Raw genomic sequence first — 19,581 nt, forward strand, 5'->3', positions numbered from 1 at the left:
CTTTGTTACAGCCGCCACATCACAGAGATCATCCTTGTCTGATTTCATTCAGGTTTCTCTCTTTATTTGTCTTTGCTTACGTTTTCGTTGTTGTTGTTACTGATTTGAATGGTTTTAAAGGGTAATTTCTCTTAGATGTATAGATTCACCAATCTTTGTTAAAGGGTAATTTAGGCTTTCACCTAGGGCCGCCATATTATTGCGGCCCCGAAATCCTATTATTTTTTTAACCAATTCTGCTTTACTTGTATACTTGGCAATTTATAATTTATGTATAGTTTTTCTTATGCATATGTTCAGAGATACTTAAAGCAACGAAAGGAAGTTTATTTAATTTTCTATTTACAAAGAAGGGTGTAATATAACCGACTTGTTTTAATTAACGTAGTTAAATGTTTTTTTGTTTGTTTTTCAAATTCTTACATTATAGTTTGAAATATATTTTGTAATATGTTAACATAAACAATAGGGGTCTTCTAAATAAGTAATCATGCATCAATAGTAATTTTTTTTTCTTTACTCAAAGAAAATTACTATTGATGCATGATTACTTGTTTAGAAGACCCCTATTGTTTATGTTAACATATTACAAAATACATTTCAAACTATAATGTAAGAATTTGAAAAACAAACAATAAAACATTTAACTACGTTAAGAAGCTTATTCATACAAAATAATGTACGTTAAGAAGCTTATTCATACAAAATAATGTACGTTCTTGTGTAAAATCTATACCACCTAAGAAATAAGAATGTCAGTCAATAGGTCACGTGATTGCTTTATCCAATTGAGAATTTGGAAGTATCACCTAACAAAATGACCAAGTTATTATTCAAATACTCGAATTCGACAACATAATAAGCCCAAAAATTTACTCTCATGAATGAAGGAGTGTTAGCGACACGTTGATGATACACGAGGGACTATTAATGTGAAGTAACATAAACACACCGACGACTTCGTCGGTCGCAAGGCGGTTTCAGAGTCTACGTTGACGCTAATATCTTCACATCACAGAGACATCGATCGATCGACCAATCAGAGAGAGAGAGAGAGAGAGAGTAGGAGGAGGTGATGGGGAACGCAGCGTGTGTGTTTGTAGGGTGCATAGATCAAGCCAGCGTTGGGATCGTTGAGAAATGGGGTCGCTTCGAGAAATTGGCCCAGCCCGGTCTCAATTTCTTCAACCCTTGCGCCGGTCAGTATCTCGCCGGTGTTTTATCCACCAGGATCCAATCTCTTGAAGTCAAAATCGAGACCAAAACCAAGGTTACCTTTATTATTATTATTATTGTTGTTGTTGTTGTTGTTGTTGTTGTTGTTGTTGTTGTTGTTGTTGTTGTTGTTGTTGTTGTTGTTGTTGTTGTTGTTGTTGTTGTTGTTGTTGTTGTTGTTGTTGTTGTTGTTGTTGTTGTTGTTGTTGTTGTTGTTGTTGTTGTTGTTGTTGTTGTTGTTGTTGTTGTTGTTGTTGTTGTTGTTGTTGTTGTTGTTGTTGTTGTTGTTGTTGTTGTTGTTGTTGTTGTTGTTGTTGTTGTTGTTGTTGTTGTTGTTGTTGTTGTTGTTGTTGTTGTTGTTGTTGTTGTTGTTGTTGTTGTTGTTGTTGTTGTTGTTGTTGTTGTTGTTGTTGTTGTTGTTGTTGTTGTTGTTGTTGTTGTTGTTGTTGTTGTTGTTGTTGTTGTTGTTGTTGTTGTTGTTGTTGTTGTTGTTGTTGTTGTTGTTGTTGTTGTTGTTGTTGTTGTTGTTGTTGTTGTTGTTGTTGTTGTTGTTGTTGTTGTTGTTGTTGTTGTTGTTGTTGTTGTTGTTGTTGTTGTTGTTGTTGTTGTTGTTGTTGTTGTTGTTGTTGTTGTTGTTGTTGTTGTTGTTGTTGTTGTTGTTGTTGTTGTTGTTGTTGTTGTTGTTGTTGTTGTTGTTGTTGTTGTTGTTGTTGTTGTTGTTGTTGTTGTTGTTGTTGTTGTTGTTGTTGTTGTTGTTGTTGTTGTTGTTGTTGTTGTTGTTGTTGTTGTTGTTGTTGTTGTTGTTGTTGTTGTTGTTGTTGTTGTTGTTGTTGTTGTTGTTGTTGTTGTTGTTGTTGTTGTTGTTGTTGTTGTTGTTGTTGTTGTTGTTGTTGTTGTTGTTGTTGTTGTTGTTGTTGTTGTTGTTGTTCTTATTATTCTTATTATTCTTATTATTCTTATTATTATTATTATTATTATTATTATTATTATTATTATTATTATTATTATTATTATTATTATTATAGATCAAGTGATTATGTTTCTTGTATGAATTGTTTCGTTTGAATGATCAGAGCCTAGAGCTAGGGTTTTTTTTTTTTTTTTTTTTGAATTGTTTAGTTATTGTTAAATTCATAGGTGATATGTTTTATCACTATTTTTTTTACCTATATGAAATGCAAACAAATTCCTGTGAGAAAGGTTTAGAAGCCACAGTAATATCATAAGTTATGTCGTTTAGGCTGATTACTTAAATTTTCATATTTTTTTGCATTTCTCGATTCGCAGGACAACGTATTTGTTCAGATAATTTCATCAATTCAGTACCGAGTAATAAAGCAAAGTGCCGATGATGCATTCTACGAGTTGCAGAACCCCGCGGAACAAATTCAAGCTTATGTTTTCGATGGTAAATATATTTTACTCAAACCTTTTTACGTCTTCGACGGTTCGTATATCACTAGACATGGAAAGATGCGTCGGTCACGTTGGATAACAGGTCAAAATGTGTCCGCAGTCCGACTGTGTTGACCCAAAACACACTCTCTCCAAAACTGTCAAATCTTTAATAAAAAGTTCTATTCTTTTATATGATAACTTGTGTCGCAGTTGTTCGAGCACAGGTTCCAAGAATGACGTTGGATCAACTCTTTGAGCAGAAGGATGAAGTTGCAAAAACTGTATTGGAGGAACTTGAGAAGGTATATTAAATGATATATATCCATGGTTTAAAGCCATACAAAATTACGATTTTGCCACTAATCACGCGACGTTACCCCTTATTCGAACATTAAAATATTTTCCGACTGTGCTATTATATATCAGGTGATGGGAGAATACGGTTACACAATAGAGCACATACTGATGGTGGACATCATACCTGATCCCTCTGTGCGTAGAGCAATGAACGAGATCAATGCAGGTAATAAAGAATGAAATCACCTATTTACCCTTTATTAAACTTGGATTTTACAAATAATGTTGGATTTTTGCAGCACAAAGGCTTCAACTTGCTAGTGTATACAAAGGAGAAGCTGATAAGATACTTCAAGTTAAGAAAGCGGAAGCCGAAGCTGAAGCCAAGTATTTAGGGGGAGTGGGTGTGGCAAGGCAGAGGCAAGCGATAACCGATGGATTAAGAGAAAACATATTAAACTTTTCACATACGGTTGAAGGTGCATCTGCAAAAGAGGTAATGGATCTTATTATGATCACACAGTACTTTGACACTATCAAAGATCTTGGAAGTTCATCAAACAACACGACCGTTTTCATACCACACGGGCCGGGCCATATCAGAGACATTGGTGATCAGATTCGTAACGGGCTCATGGAAGCGAATGCAGGCACCAGTGGATAACTTTTAAGGGGTTGACATTGTTATGTATCGGATCTTGTTTGTTTTTTATATATGTATTTACAGAATAAAGAAAAACAGTTCTGAAGTTGAGGTTATCTTGCTTTTCTAAATGGTAGTAAATACTATTACCAGGTAGCCTATTTGGTTTTACGTAGGGCTGTAAACGAACCGAACGAACACGAACAAGGCCTTGTTCGTGTTCGTTCGTTAAGGAAATAAATGTGTTCACGAACGGTTCATGAACAATTACCGAACGAGATTTTATGTTCGTGTTCGTTCATTAAGGAAATGAGCGTGTTCACGAACGGTTCACGAACACAAGCGAAAACAAATAAATTTGGCGAACGCGATAAAGGATAAAGGTGGATGGCCCAGAGAGTAGCACTAGAACTTGAATGCCTTATTGTGGAACGGAGGTAGATCATATTCTTCGATGTAAATAATGAGAAAAGAAAGGGAAATGGTGCATGAACAAGGTGAAAGAGGGCTTCCTAGTTTAATTGTTGGGGTAATGATATAAATAAAAGTTTAACAGTATAAAAAGTACAGATAAAATATATGAAAGTATAAAAATCTTTAATTAAAACACAAACATACGAACATAAACGAATGCAAATGAACGAATGTTCACGAACACCTTACCGAAGTTCACGAACACAATTGAACGAACGAGACCTTTATTCGTGTTCGTTCATTTAACTAATCGAACGGAATTTCTTGTTCATGTTCGTTCGTTTATTAAACGAACGAACATAAACGAACTTCCCGCCGAACGGTTCACGAACTGTTCGCTGAATGTTCGGTTCGTTTACAGCCCTAGTTTTACGGATAGTCACTTGTTCGAATCTTCTATTTGGTCGTTATGGGTCGGGTTAGTTCAACTATAAAAGAGTTTCTATTAATTTTTTATTTAACACAGTTTTGTTAAATAAAGAGAGTTAATTGCTATTTTCGTCTTTGTGGTTTGGTGGAAAATGACATTTCAGTCCAAAAAAAAAATTGCGCCAGAGGTTTGTAGCATAAGGAGTTTTGAGGGTGTCTTAAAATGACATTTAAGACCATGTGTAGTGACTAACACCCCACCCTTGGGCGTTTTGCGCCATGTGGCAGCCCAGTCAGCAATGGGGTATTATGGGGCGTTTTTCTAAAATGGGTGTAGTGGGCATTGTGGGGTATTATATTTGTAATAAAATTAAATAAAAAAACATTAAAAAATCTTATTGGACAAAAGCAATGAAGCTGAAGGTGATTGGCCAAGACAATGCCCCAAAAGCGTGAAACAATGCCAAAACAGAAAAACTGGCCAAACACGCCCAGCACGCATGGTATAAAATGGTATTTGTATGCCTTTTAGATGATTCACTAGATTTAGTAGTTGATTATTCTGATTTGGGCCATTTGGCAACTCACTAGTTTTGCAGGTGACCTCAACACTTCAAATTTCGAACCCGAATTTGTATTGTGTGATCATATGCCTTTTTGCACCGGTAATTGATCCAGTGAAGTAGTCTCTTTTAGTTTATTTTTTTCAATTATTGCCTTTTAATCTAACGGCGAGGTTTCATTCCCTTATTGAGTGAAACAAAAAATGATAATGTGATTATCTTTCTATGTGGGATATGGTTGTTTGGATTGTTGTTTTCACACGATCAACCAATGTAATCAATATTATTGTATGTTTGTGTCGCAACACATGTGTAATTCCAACATAACAAAGGAACTATGTGTGATTTCCTCTTACTATTCCTCATACGAGTCTAAGAACAAATCTTATATGATAAAGTTGGTATAAACATCTATATTTTTATTTAAAATACGTATCAATTATAAGACAATAAAATTATAGAAGAAGCTCAATGGTGTTGGTGAGTTAGATAAGGTGTACAGCAGGTGGAGGTCATGGGTTCAATACCCATGGTATGCAAGTTTAGCCATTCAAAAAAAAAAAAAAAAAAAAAAAAAAAAACTTTTTTTTGTTGAAAATTTTGAAATTAAAGGCAAGCCATTCATCAATTGTGCTGACTTCGATCAAGTTAAAACATACATTGGAAATTTAAAGAACAATTCGCAACATACCGACATAAGATAAATAATCCCTGAGAATTAAACAACTTTATTTGCTTATTACTTAGTAGTATCCCCTATGAGCATTGTAAGCTCCACCGTAACTCCCACCAGCCGCCTGCATGCGTTTTATCCCAGACCCGTCAAATAAATACACTTAGCAACAAAAAGAATAGACTCCTTAAGGTGCTGTGTGTGTGTGTGTGTGAGAGAGAGAGAGAGAGAGAGAGAGAGAGGGGACCTGGTAGTAGTTTGTGCGATCTGGAACTTGAGAAGCTGAAAGAGGTGGACCCAAGTAGTTTGTGCGATCTGGAACTTGAGAAGCTGAAAGAGGTGGACCTATAAGTTGATGAGATGTATTAAGTGTGTTAATAGTACATTAGCATGCTCTCAAAATCGATTAGACGAGCTAAAAATAATACATCTACTAATAAAAAAAATATTTAAGTAAATATGTAAAGAATTACCTCCAACATAAGTAGCACCAGCCCCTCTGTCATCATGCCGAACTCTATACAAGTAGAAAACAATAATAATGATATAAAACAGATTATAAAGTAAACGTCAAACTATGAACACAAACAAAAGTATGAGAGTGAACCTTGCAAGCCCAGATTCATAAGGACTGCGAGCAACATGTACAATCGCAGAAGGACGGTAATCTCTATAAGGTTGAACCTCAGGTGCAACAGCAGTAGTCTCGATGTAACCCCCCCTATGAGATTGACTCATAACAGGTTGGTCTAAATATCTCGGATAAAGTTGACTTTGACCTGTGGAAGGCGGTCCAAGATACATAGACTGATGATGTTGGCTATGAGTAGCTCTAACTACATGCTGAGGAGCATATCCTGAGCGCGATGGTTCAATGTATCCAGCATGCGGTTCCTAAAACCATTCACAATATCAAATTGTATATCCATACATCCAGATATATACATATAGGATGAGGATCATTACAGAACTAATTATTGCGAGAACAAAAAGAACTCTAAATCACTAAATTTTGGGATTTAAGGTTCATATTTTTTAAATCTTATGTTTCTTACATTCATATCATCATATGTATATTATATATACATACATAAAAAAACCATATATTTTTACCTAATACCTACACATAGCCTACATACATGTACGTAAAATTTAACCTACACATAACCTACATATGTGTAGGTTATATAAAAACTGAAATTTTTCCATATTTTGTTTTGAATTCTAGTGTGAGAAACAATAAATCATACATTTGTAACATTTTCATTTACTTTTTAGGCTTTTAGGATTGAAAAAATGGGTTATTCATTTTGTTCTGCGTGTTCTCACCATGGTTTTAAAAAACGTTTGAGGCATGCGCCTCGAGGCGAAACGGCCAAAAAACGAGTCTGAGGCGCGCCTCATGGCGTTTTTAATGTATATGCGTCTCAGAGGGGCTGAGGCGCTAAGAAAGCTGCGCCTCAGGGCATTTTGATAGTTGTTTTTGATGTTTTTGACTTTTTGTGTCAATTTCAAACATTTCATGTCTTTTTATGTGTGTTTTTGATGATTTTGATGAATCTGATGATGAAATTAGTTAGTATTATTATTTTTATAATATATATAATTTTTATATTTATTTATTAAAACAGCCTCGGCCTTACGCCTCGTTTTGCCTCGAGGCTTACGCCTCGTGAGGCGAAGGGAAAACGCCTCGAAACTCGTTTCCGTTCTTTTAAACCCTGGTTCTCGCAATATTTAGTGTTATGCATAGAACCGTCCCCCATATACATATATATATATATATATATATATTGAATAGAAATAAAGGATCATCAAGTGTACCATCTCCTTGTAACGCCTTGTAGACAACGAATGATCAGAAGCCACATGATAATCATTGGAAGCAGATGCAGCATATTTTGGTGCTGCATATGGGTCTATATATCTGCTGGAATTTCTGTATTCATCACGTCCTCTTCTAGTGTACGCATCACTCTTTGGTTTCCTAAAATTATCTCTTTCCCGCCCATGCATATTGCCTAAAATTTCAATGGAGATGGGTCAAAAATACATGTCTCAAATTTGACCCGTTTACCTAACTTACGAATGGGTTAATTCCACTTATAATGAGTAAAACACAAAAACAAATACCTTTCTGTTTCTTGAAGGGCTTTTTGCCTTGTGCGTTTCTGTTACCTCTGTCTTCACGGGCTTCATTCCCCGAGGCATTCTTTCTTTTGTTACTTCCTGCTTTAGAGACAGGTTGACTATTTTGAGCTTGACCTCCATTTCTTGGTTTTTTTGGAGTACCGAGATCGGGAGCATTCAACTTCTGCTCAGAGGATGCTTTTCGTTTTCTTTGACCATGTTGAGAGGCGTTATCACCTTTCATCTTTGATAACCCGGCCTCTTTAGAGCTTTCACCATCTTTTTTATGTGGTCCCTTTTGTTGAGGCTTAACGATGTTGTCTTTCATCTTATTTTTGGAGGGATGTTTTTTGTTTGTTTTAGCTTGCTGGGCGTTCGAAACACCTTTCATCTTTGATGATTTAGATTGTGTTTTTTTATTAGAGTTTTCACTTTGCTTCTCAACTTTGTATCCACCTTGAAAACCCTGCTTCTGAATTTGACCCATCTGTTGAGACTTTGCAATGCTGGCTTTAATCTGGGAGAACAAACAATAACCATAGTGATAACTAATACGTCACAATGATAACTACCATATACACAAATATCGTAGTCGATATACATATATTTATAGATATATTATATATACCTTGGCTTCTCCTCCAATAGCAGTATTATTAATCCCCTCGACGCATGCTCGAGTACTTTCCGGAGAATTAAAAGTGACAAACCCAAAATCTTTGTATTTACCTCGTGTGCTTGGGCGTAAATTTATCTTAACAATTTCACCGTACTTTTCACAAATATCTTTAACCTTCTCCTCAGTCCAATCTTTAGTGATTCCTTCCAAACGTACCTTAGTGACCTAAAACATAATTTATTTTTATGATCGGCACTAGACTATTTTAAAAAAATGCAAAAAATATATCACACAATCAGTTCGATTTCTATTACATGTGACATGTCTTCATCACTTAAATGCTTAGGTGTTTCCGCAAAAGCAACTTTAGCACTTATGTCACGACCAAAAACCACATCTGGCTTTTTAAGACGTTTAAAAGCTTCTACTGCATCCGCATGTGTTTTGAACTCCAAGAAAGCAAACCCCTTGTTTTTCTTATCAATCTTGGGATCTTCAGGAATACGGAGCACTTCAATATTTCCGATTCCATATTCTTTCAATTGTTGTAACACCTTGATAAAGAAAGAGTAAACATTGAGTATTAGCAGTTGATAATTGATAGATAGCCAAAAAATCTATTCTCAAATGACCAAACAAGTACAATAAGGTAAAAGGGTGCACAACATGTTCTGCGTATTATGTGATGCTGACACATACAAACTTACTTGCTCTTTTGTCCATGTTTTGCAAATATTTCCCAAATAGAGTGTATCGTTGTCCTGGCTTGCTGATATCACTACACGTTTGCCCCTCACCTGATATTAGGAAAAATATGTTGTGTTGTTGACTAATTGCGTGATAAGATATAATATAAAAATGACATGTCAATTTCACCTTCTGTCAGTTACAAAAAGAAAAACCTAAACATGCAGCTCGTACCTAGGGTTTGCAAAAATTTGAGTTTTATTTGAGTAATTTGAGCTCAAATTTAACTCAAAAGCTCATTGAAGTTGAACTAAATCGAGCTTGCTTACTTGACAAATGGTTTCTATTACTAGTTTCAAGCTATTAAAGCTCTTGATGCGAGCTCGAGCTTGCATCATAAAGGCTATCGAATCAAGCTCGAGCTCATGTTAAGGTGACCGGGCTGAGTTCGAGGCATGAACTCAACTCGGGTCATTTGCAGCCCTACAGCCGTACCTCAACTCCATCTTTCAACTCAGAAAGAGCACGTTTTGCTTGATCGACAGATGCAAACCTAACGAATGCAAAACCTTTGCTCTTATTATTGTTTGGTTTCCTCACTATTCTAGTTGATTTCAGCTCCCCAAACTGTTGGAAGATGTTAACAAGATCCTCTTCAACTACATTCTTGTCCAGTTTTCCAACATAGAGTTCTGTGCCCTTCTCTTTCTTATTATCAGGGGAAGAATCCTGACCAATAATAGAAGGATCTTGATCTTCACCACCTCCGTTATCTGCATCATCTCCCTCGTTTTCATCATCACTTTCATCATCATACATGTCCTCCATGGAATCTTCTTCGATAGCTAGAGTTTGGGTGCTAACAGCTTGAATGGAGGTCATGTCTGTTGTACCCTTTATGTCGTCATTATTCTTGCAAAGTGATTTGCCGATGTCAGAATCTTTAACATCATTGTTATTGTCATTAAGTATTTTAGAGTCATCAACTTGGGTAGCAGTCGTTTCTTCTTGAGCAGAATCTATTTCTGCAATATGGTAAGAAGAACTTATTGCCAAGTGCCAACAATAGTGGTACCATCAATCAGCATGCCCACAAACATACTAAAAGAGAACACAAAGTAATGTCACAATAAATAAATCAATTTATCCTTCAAAGATGTGTATGCATGTTCTAACAAGAGTCCACAAGTTTATGAATATATTGCAGACTGCAGAGCAACAATCACACAAACTATCACCAATAAACTCATCATATTAAGCTCATTTAAAGGGCATGAGCTGGAAATGATAACAGACAAAATGCAATTCTACTTATTCGTCTGTTGATGGTTAGGAACTTGAGCATCCCATTAACACTTATTGGGAAAATTTGAAGACTTAAAAGTGCATGAGCTGGCAGATGACATCAAGCAAGATAAAGTGCTGTATACTTACTTGTTGGCCCTTGCGAGCTTGTAATTCCTTAACACTTGTTAAGAAATATTTAGAGGTGATAAAGGAGACCTTGGTCTTGTACTGAAGAAGCCGAAATCTAAACAAGATTGCATCTTAAGGTCCGAATTTTGTCTCTTTGAAGAATAATTTATCTATGTGACGTTTCCGTGTCGTAATTTAACACAATCTTTTATCGTGTATTCATGTGAGATCAATTTTGTTAGATACTAGACTGATCTCAGACCTCACAAAAAGGACAAAATGACTGCAATCCGAGATTCAAAACAACAATGCATTAATTCAGGAAAGTGGCAAGCTGTGTTTAAAAAAGCGAGCTTTAAGCGTGAAGCGCTGAAGCGTTTGGAAAAGCGCTTTTTTTGGTCTGAAGCATTACAACACGTGAAGCGTTTTGAAGCGAGCTTTAAGCGCGAAGCGATGATGGTTTGAAGCGACGCTTCAGCCCAATCAGGTCACATTTGGGCCATTTTTTAGGCCCAATAGTCTTTAAATAGGGTTTAAATGAGGCCCTACTTCTTTACCCTAATAATCAGCCACTGTCTTTTAACATATCAGCCGCTGTCTTCCTCTTTCTCCTTCTATTTTCTCTGCAACTTGATTTCTGTTTAGAAATCATAATGGCCTCAGGATCAAACAGCACTACTGCTGCCTCGGAAAAGTCCTTCTCATCTGGTGACCCGAGATGAATACGTACTTTATTATGATGATTATTGATTAAAGACTAATTTTATGTTTATGTTTTAAGTGTGTCTCGACTTTAATTTATGTTTTAACTATGCTTTTTATGTGTTAAGTGTGTTTTTTTAATCATGTTTTTGTGTTTATTATTGATTAACAAGTAGAATAGGTCATATTGATGTGTACAATATTTTTTTTTATTTTTTTTTATTTTGAGCGCTTTGTATACGTGAAGCTCTCGCTTCGCGCTTGAAGCTTCGCTTAAAGCTTTTGGAACCAAAACGCTTCGGAGCGCCTCGCGCTTTTTTAAACCAAGGTGGCAAGATGAAATGTCCAACTTGTTTCCCATCTTGCTAACTCGCATTTCATAAGTCACACACACTCTCTCTCCTTTCGTACTATGAGAAAACATCTTATCAAACTAGATAAAAGTTTAAGATTGAAGAGAAAAATACAAACTTGAAGATTGCAATGACTTATGTTTCAATTTCAAGAGCTTGATAAACGTTAAAAATACGACAATGAACCAACATAGTTTCACCTTTCAAGTATTTGTCTACGATAATTATAAAACTGTAAGAAACTATATATAAGCTCATCATGCATCTATGAGGACATATACTACAGAAAAATCTCTTTATCAAATTAGAAAAATAACTTATTTCTCATTCTTAAGCTTACAAATTTGAAGATCATATTGCAATTGCTTATGTTTCAACTTCAAGAACTTGACAAACTATTAAAAAAAACACAAATTTGAACCACCATAATTTTCAAGCATCTACCTAAGATTATAATAAAACTGTAAAACCTATCTATAAGTTCATCATGCAATTACGATAACACATACTCCATATAACCTTAATCTATAAGTTCATTTTAATTATATAACTCTTGTAACTAATAATTCAATATTCAAATTCACATTTAGTAATCTCATACCTGCATTTTGTTCCTCCTCCGGTTCTTCATCCTCCTCCGGTTCTTCTTCATCTTCCTCCTGCTCTTCGCCCTCCTCCGGTTCTTCATCCGAATTCTCAATTTCCTCTACATCCTCTTCCTCTTTCGTCTCCTCGTCTACCACTTTCTTTCCTTCATCAACAGCCTCACTTCCCAACGGTAAATCCTCCTCAACGACACCGTTTTCATCCTTCGATTCATTCAATTCCTCCTTTTTCATCGATTCGGATGCAACATCAACAGCAACGGCCTCAATTTCAGCAGGATTGGGATCGGAAACTTGTTCCGGAACAGGTATCTCAGGTACCGGCTCGTTGACTTTCAAATCATCCGATGGATTGACTTTTGGTGCCGGTGATTGGTGAGCGGCTACAGGTGTAGTTGCGGTGGTGGCTGTTGGTTTATTGCGCCTTACCGACGCTCTTCGAGGAGGCATGTCCGATTTGAAGGTGATTAATTGAGGGGTAGAATTAGGGTTAGGGTTAGGGTTCTTGAAGTTGTAACAGCAATGTGCGTACAGATCGATCGATATAAGGAAAGATGTTGTAACAAACTAAACAGGCCGGTTAACACCGAGGGAACAAATTACCTTTCTGCCCTAACACGTTATCCTTTTATTTCAACTTTTGGTTCACAAAACATGTATGGGTAAATTACTTTTTGAACAAAAAGATAAATACAAATAACTTTAACGTCGGTGACATTTTCGTAATTATCAAAATTACTCTACAAATGATCATGTAGAGTAATTTTAATTTTTGTAGAGTAATTTTGTAAAATGTTCTTTTGTATAGTAATTTTGACATTGTAGGGTAATTATCAAAATTACTCTACAAGTGTATCAAAATTACTCTGCATCAAAATTACTGTTACAAATTAATTAAAATTAATCTGCAAGTTTATCAAACAACATAGAATTCAAAATTACTCTACGAATGATTCTGTAGAGTAATTTTGTAAAATATTTTGATGTTGTAGAGTAATTTTGTAAAATGATCTCGTAGAGTAATGTTGATCTTGTAGAGTAATTTTGTAAAAAAAAAATTAGCATTTAGTTATGGGGTTTAGCTTTATGGTTTAGTTTTTAGCATTTAGTTTGGGTGGTGGTTAGGTTTTTTTTTAGATTTTTGGAGGGGTGGGGGTTATGTTTTTTTTTAGGTTTTTGGGGGTGGGGGTCAGTTTTTTTTTTAGGGGGGGGGGGGGTGGGTAACCTTTTTTGGGGGGGCTTTTTGGTAAGGTATAGTTTTTTTTTTTTATCAAAATTACTCTACAAGATCAAAATTACTCTACAGGATCATTTGTAGAGTAATTTTGATAATTACCCTACAAGCAAATATTTACGAAAATGCCACCGCGTTTTTTTGCCTTTTCATGTTATTTGTACGTTTAGAGCGCGTTAAAGTTATTGTACAGGAACTTTACTTTTTGAGTCTATGTGTTTTATAGGTTTTAATCACTTGAATCTAAAATCAAAATGTTTAACGTCCTGAGTCCCTATAACCATATTTCTTAACCATTTGAGTCCAAATTTCTAACACAATCCACCAACTCTGTTAACTATGAGGGTAATTTGGTCATTTACACACAAAGTACAACTCTTATATGCACAAGAGTATAAGGAACAAGTGTCTAATGCATAAAAATTTTAATAAATTAATAAAAATAAATTATATATACATATATATATTATACACACTTCACACTTCATTCCAAATTTCTATATATCTTATTTCTCTCTCTCATCTATGTTGGGTTTTTCACATGTTTATCAAAGTATTTTATCCATATAAAATAAAAACGCAGCGAAAAATATTGTTTAAAACATGTTACTTACAAGATATAAAACCCATTTTATATGTAAAACCCAATACCCGGATCCATATACGAACATGCATGCTATCAAAAATTAAAACACAACCATAGGGTGTTTAGAATACTACCTTCCAAGGAGTAAAGGATATGAAGAAGATGATGATTCTTGAACGGTTGCCTTCAAGTGTAGAAGACCTCAAGCTTGTATACCCCAAGCCTTCCAACAAACACTCTAGTTTTAGCTAGGATTTGAACACTTGAATCAAACTTGAAAAACCCTTTGAACAACCCTTATGTTGGCCGAAATATTTGAGAGAGAATTCAAGTCTTGCACTTGAAAAATTATGTCTAGTGTTTTTTAATTTTTGTCATACAAAAATTAATAAAAGGATGAGAGAGAAGGTTGCCACAAATCTTGCCCAATCAAATTGCATCTAACCATGCAAATTGCATGAAAGATTATTGGACCAAAATGGTCTTGGGAAGAGGGGGGCCCACTCTTTTATTTATAAAAAAAATTCAATTATTTTCTTTTAAACAATTTAAGTCTTGATTAATTTTATAACTTTTATAAAATTATAACACCACGTGTTATAAGACTTATACATCCTTTTAAAATGTTATTTAACCCATTTAAATAACAAAATAAAATATTCTCTCAAAATAAATTATCCATATAATTTATTGGTTTCTCAAGTGTAATTATTTAGAAAACCAATTTCTAAATATTATAAGTGTTAATATTTATTTGTTTGATCATATCATAAATAAATATTATAAGTGTTTGTCTAGCTTGTATTTGGGTATGACTCGACTTGGATCATAACGTGCTAGCCACATCAATCTAATATGTGTCTTGGGCATACAGAATCCAACAATCTCCCACTTGCACAAGATACATAAAAGATTGATGCAAGTAGTAAAGACCACCTAACTATAGTTTACTATCCCTAATACGTATGACTATATTTCCCATTCAATAACATCATCCCCTTCAAGTCCCTTAGTTGAACATGATTTAGGTGAATCTATCATTTATCCTTTCATTACAGATGTCATGTTAAATCCCGAGACATAGAGTGATCACTCTCTGTTGATTTAACTTTAGCAGGCCTTAGACATCTTACTCTCAACGAATAAGAGGAACAAATCCCTTCTTGACTACATACGTCTCTCACAATCACCTTGTACCACACCTTAGCTTAGCATTATGTACTGTCATATTACTGACAGCGAAGAAATAAGTCAAGGTACAATATTTGGTGAATATCAAGACCCAATATGTATCTCAGGTCAGATGATACTATGATATTCTCCTTTACTCAAATTTACTTATGTAACACCCCGTGTTTTCGAATGTCAAAGTCCAAGTCAACTTTGACTATAATTAGTCTATTTTATGTTTTATTTGTATTATGTGGAGTAAGTGTTGTTAATCAGAATAAATCAAACTAATCGAATGTTTAATCAACGCGAACCGATTTACGACTGTGAATAGTAGGAAGTAACAATGCGATAAAGTTAACTAATCAGTAATCAAACCGATCTAACCATCATCGAACTCGAATCTCGAATTACGCGAACTTTTGGTTGTTGTTATACGTGTGTGTGTGCCTTATGTGTTATCTGTGCGTATTTACTTTATGTTTTGTGTGGTGATCAATCGAATCAATCGAAACTCGAAACTCAAATCGAATGCAATCGGAATCGAATTATGACGAACGGTAGTGTAAGGATAGTGTGAAATATAGATGATTGTATGTTAGATATAGTGATTGGGACTGAAAGTAATTTGAATAGGAAACTCTATCGTACTCGTACCGTCTTCAATCGAAATCGAAATATCAAAAATCGTCGCACCGAACACTCGAACCAGGCTGTTGATCGATCAGGCTGTCAGCCGATCGAACAGCCCAGCCGATCGGACGGACTGTCCGATCGAGCAGGCTGTCCGATCGGGATGCCTGGCCGATCGGCGAGCCCTTTCCTCTTTTGGAGCCTATAAATAGGGCTGTCATTGTCATTTTTTCCACTTTTGGAAACTCTCTGACCGACTATCTCGTGCTCCTCACCTTTTCTTAGATTTCTTCCGATTTCGGTAAGTTTTCATCCTAAATCTTGTACTTTCTTGATCAATGCACACTCTTACACCTTTCTATCTTTGAAATCTTGATTTCTAAACGTGAAATCATCAAGATCTAGGCATTCTAGGATGATGTCATCATGAGGTTCTTCAAGAACATCATGTTTTGGCCTCAATCCACCATGAGTAGCTCGGATCTAACCGATTTCCACAATAACCATCTAAGATCCATCACAGATCTGAACAATTACATGGTGTGAAGGATTGAAAGAAGGATTTCCAACTTTCTTTCAACTCTTTTACACTCAATGCCTTCAAACCGATAGGAACGGAGCTTGAGACAACTCACCAATCATTCTAGTGGATGAGTGGTTCAAGATTCGGATTCTATCTACGAGGTTCACCGACTTCGGGTTAAACATCAAACTACCGTTCCGAACAGTTTACCGGCCGGACTTGGGTGATTCTTGTTCGAGCAGGGGAAACAAGTAAGAACGAAAGCTCCATGGTTTAGCTCGTTGTCAAACTACCTCGAAATAACGTCAAATAAGCAAAACAGCCAAGTGTTAGACGAACAGGCCGACTAGGTCAGGATGCTGACCGAACGGTTAGGCTGTCCGAACGGACAGCCCAACCGATCGGACATGTTAGCCGATCGACCAGGCCAGCCGATCGGCTAGCAAGTGGCCCCACAATTTGACAATTTCCTGAGGTATGGTATTGAACGAAGTAATGTCCGATCGAACGACTGATTGGTAAACATTACTCATCGGATCATGAGATACTATGCTTTAACCCTTAATCGATTTACAACTTGTAGTAGTAGGGAGTGCCACCCGATCGGACATGTTGTTCGATCGAACAGGTGACCTCCAGCTAAGGACTCACTTTTGAAGTTCCTAACCGATCGGTTAAGCCGACCGATCGAACAGGCTGTTCGATCGATCGACCTGAAAGGTAAGGACACTTCAGTGTTCTCAAATACTACAACGAAAACTTCAAAAGGTCAAACCATCATACACAAGCACATCCTACTCAAAGGAAGAAACAATCCACTCGAACAGTCCAACCGATCGAGCCTACTGGCCGACCGAACAGACTGTCCGAACGGACCTTCCAACCGAACGAACAACCCGTTCGATCGAACCTGCTGTTCGACCGACCAGGCTGTTCGACCCACTTACACTTGTTTCCATTTATGTGTATTCATCGTTATGCTATCGAACTGTTCAGGCTAACCCTACTCTCAAGCGCTCCCTTCAATCCATCAATCAATCGCTGTGAGTATACTCGATCCCTTTTTTGCTTTTGGCACTTTTGGGTGTTACATACGTTACTTATATCAAAACACAATCGATCACACTACTCAATTATTTGAACGCTAACCAATTACGCATGTATTACGTGACTAAATGAATGCTTGTTGATTGTGTTTACACGTGGAATGCTGTCTACCTGCCTTAACGATGTAGTACTATAGTTTGGACTCAGCACCCGTTCACACGGGGGTTGTTAAGGACAATTACTTGCATGGATTACGGTGGTAATCATGTATTGCGAACTGTCTCGGACAGTCAACCCGCAGTCATTGGTATCGATAGATCCATGTCGATAATTAACATGCTTCGTTTTCCTCTGTGTACGTGCTGGTTATGCGTAAACTATTTGAACTCTATATGCTATTATCAAACTTGTATGCTCACCTTTACATTATATGTATTGACTTTATTTTAACGTATGTGACAGGTGTTTAAGATGTTTGCTTGCTAGGAAAGCGAGGTTAGAATAAAGCTCTAGAGGCCCCTAACAAATAGTTGTCTGTCAGGAACAAGCGTCTAGAGCATAGTTATCTGTAGATCTTGTCCGACCGGGTCTTTAAGAGCATTTGAACAATATCTAATTGTTTTTAATTAAATCTGAGTTGTCGGAACAAAATATTTGGCTAGTTGTTATCTGTAATAATTTTTGGCTAGTTGTTATCTGTAATAATTTGTTTATTATTTGGGACACGGTATGGGACGTGTTATTTAAACTAAATAGTGATGATAGTTGTTATGGAAACTTCTGGACAATCTGTTTCGCTCAGTGCCGTGCCCCGATGATTCCGCCATCGGTTAGGGTGTGAAAGATTGGTATCAGAGCCATAACTATAGGGAATTAGGCAAGACACGACCTAGTCCGGGTCGCTGTCTTAGAGACCTAGACTATAGTTAGGAACCAACAGACCAAGCTTATGTGCTATATTCTAATATTCTTCGCTATCATTGCACTCGAATTTTCAAATAAAATCAAGCGATTTAGTCGAGATTAGGTGTGAAAGCCGTAAACTCTCGACTAAATTGTTCGATCAATGCTGATTTTATCAATTTATCAATGATTTCCTCATTATTTTCGATAACGAACGAGGAGAATTATACCAAATCAGGAGTGAAATCCATATTTTGATGAATAATCTCCTCAAATTTTACTAAAACAAGGAAGAAGTTGCTAAGCTAGGGGTGAAACCCTAACCTTGACAACTTGTTCCGGATTTTATTTATCCCACCAAAGCCTCGACGAACTCTAACGACCTGAACTCACAAGTATGACCTAGGGAATACGCGTTGAATGCCCAAGAATCGAGACAGAAACGCGATCCCGAAAGTCGAAAAGTGACGACAAGTCTACTGCGAATAGTCGAATCGCTTTGGGTAGTCAATGTCTAGTAGCCGCAGACAATCTATTTCTCGATTTTATGTGTTTCGATTCTAAGCCGCAACTGCTGACTCCGATGATTCGTTGATTTTATGTGCTTTATGTGTAAATTATCTGTTTATGTGTTTAATTTTGATGCTCACTCGATTTTTGCGATCACTTCGATCAACACACACGAATCGCATTGCTCTTCTACTTCAAAACACTAACAAGTTGTTACAAATCTAGACGATACTATGCTACGATATACGCTATACTATACTCGACATGCTATACAATTTCGCGATCGCTGTATACGAACGACACGCGAGCTTTGAATGATAGGATCTTGAGGCAGTCAGAATGCTCTATGTGCTTATAGGGAACCACGTACCTAGTGCCTCTGTGATTCAATGTGTATGTGTTTCTGTGATTATGTGATTCTGTGCTTATGTGCTTCTGTGATTATGTGCTCTATGTGCTTCTGTGCTTCTATGATTACATAGATATGTGGTTATGTGCCTATGCGTTTATGTGATGCGTGTTTCGGCGTATTTCTAAGCTTTAGTAAGTAGTAGACGTGTGAGGTGAGATTCGATTGTTGTGTCTGAGACCTACGGCGATGTCTTTTGCAGACCATGTCGTCATCTGGACACCGAACCCCACTTACTCGCCAAGAGAAGAGAGACAGGCGTCTCGCTGCTATCATTGCCAAGAGCATGGCAAAAGTTGTTAGAGAGGTGTATGAAAACGCCAGCAAATCGTATGAGGAGTCGCGAATCGATGCTCCTAAAGATGCCAACAAGACTGGTTTCAGCTTCAAACAGTTTAAAGCATGCGGACCCAAGTAATTCA

At 36.5% G+C, this 19,581-nt stretch overlaps 2 protein-coding genes across 4 annotated transcripts; one reads left to right on the forward strand and one right to left on the reverse strand.

The window, feature by feature from the left end:
- Window positions 1-782: 782 nt before the first annotated feature.
- Window positions 783-3,722, forward strand: LOC110872855 (hypersensitive-induced response protein 4). The gene is made up of 5 exons (XM_022121740.2): window positions 783-1,270; window positions 2,503-2,623; window positions 2,824-2,915; window positions 3,040-3,136; window positions 3,210-3,722. The coding sequence occupies exons 1-5, from the start codon at window positions 1,076-1,078 to the stop codon at window positions 3,572-3,574; spliced, it is 870 nt and encodes a 289-aa protein (XP_021977432.1). The 5' UTR covers window positions 783-1,075; the 3' UTR covers window positions 3,575-3,722.
- A 1,819-nt stretch (window positions 3,723-5,541) lies between these two features.
- Window positions 5,542-12,734, reverse strand: LOC110872854 (nucleolin). Of its 3 annotated transcripts, XM_022121739.2 has the most exons (12): window positions 12,214-12,733; window positions 12,141-12,156; window positions 9,564-10,093; window positions 9,089-9,178; window positions 8,696-8,935; window positions 8,391-8,606; window positions 7,766-8,279; window positions 7,457-7,653; window positions 6,240-6,526; window positions 6,106-6,149; window positions 5,880-5,977; window positions 5,542-5,756 (listed from the first exon to the last, which is right to left on the reverse strand). In XM_022121739.2, exons 1-12 carry the CDS (start codon window positions 12,592-12,594, stop codon window positions 5,703-5,705), a joined length of 2,667 nt encoding a protein of 888 aa, XP_021977431.1. In that variant the 5' UTR covers window positions 12,595-12,733; the 3' UTR covers window positions 5,542-5,702. The 3 variants fall into 3 exon arrangements, with proteins under 3 accessions (XP_021977431.1, XP_021977430.1, XP_021977429.1); XM_022121738.2 differs by having other exon boundaries at window positions 5,880-5,962; window positions 12,141-12,734; XM_022121737.2 differs by having other exon boundaries at window positions 12,141-12,733.
- Window positions 12,735-19,581: the final 6,847 nt, after the last annotated feature.

Source organism: Helianthus annuus, chromosome 8 (assembly GCF_002127325.2).
Source record: "Helianthus annuus cultivar XRQ/B chromosome 8, HanXRQr2.0-SUNRISE, whole genome shotgun sequence".
Taxonomy (NCBI): domain Eukaryota; kingdom Viridiplantae; phylum Streptophyta; class Magnoliopsida; order Asterales; family Asteraceae; genus Helianthus; species Helianthus annuus.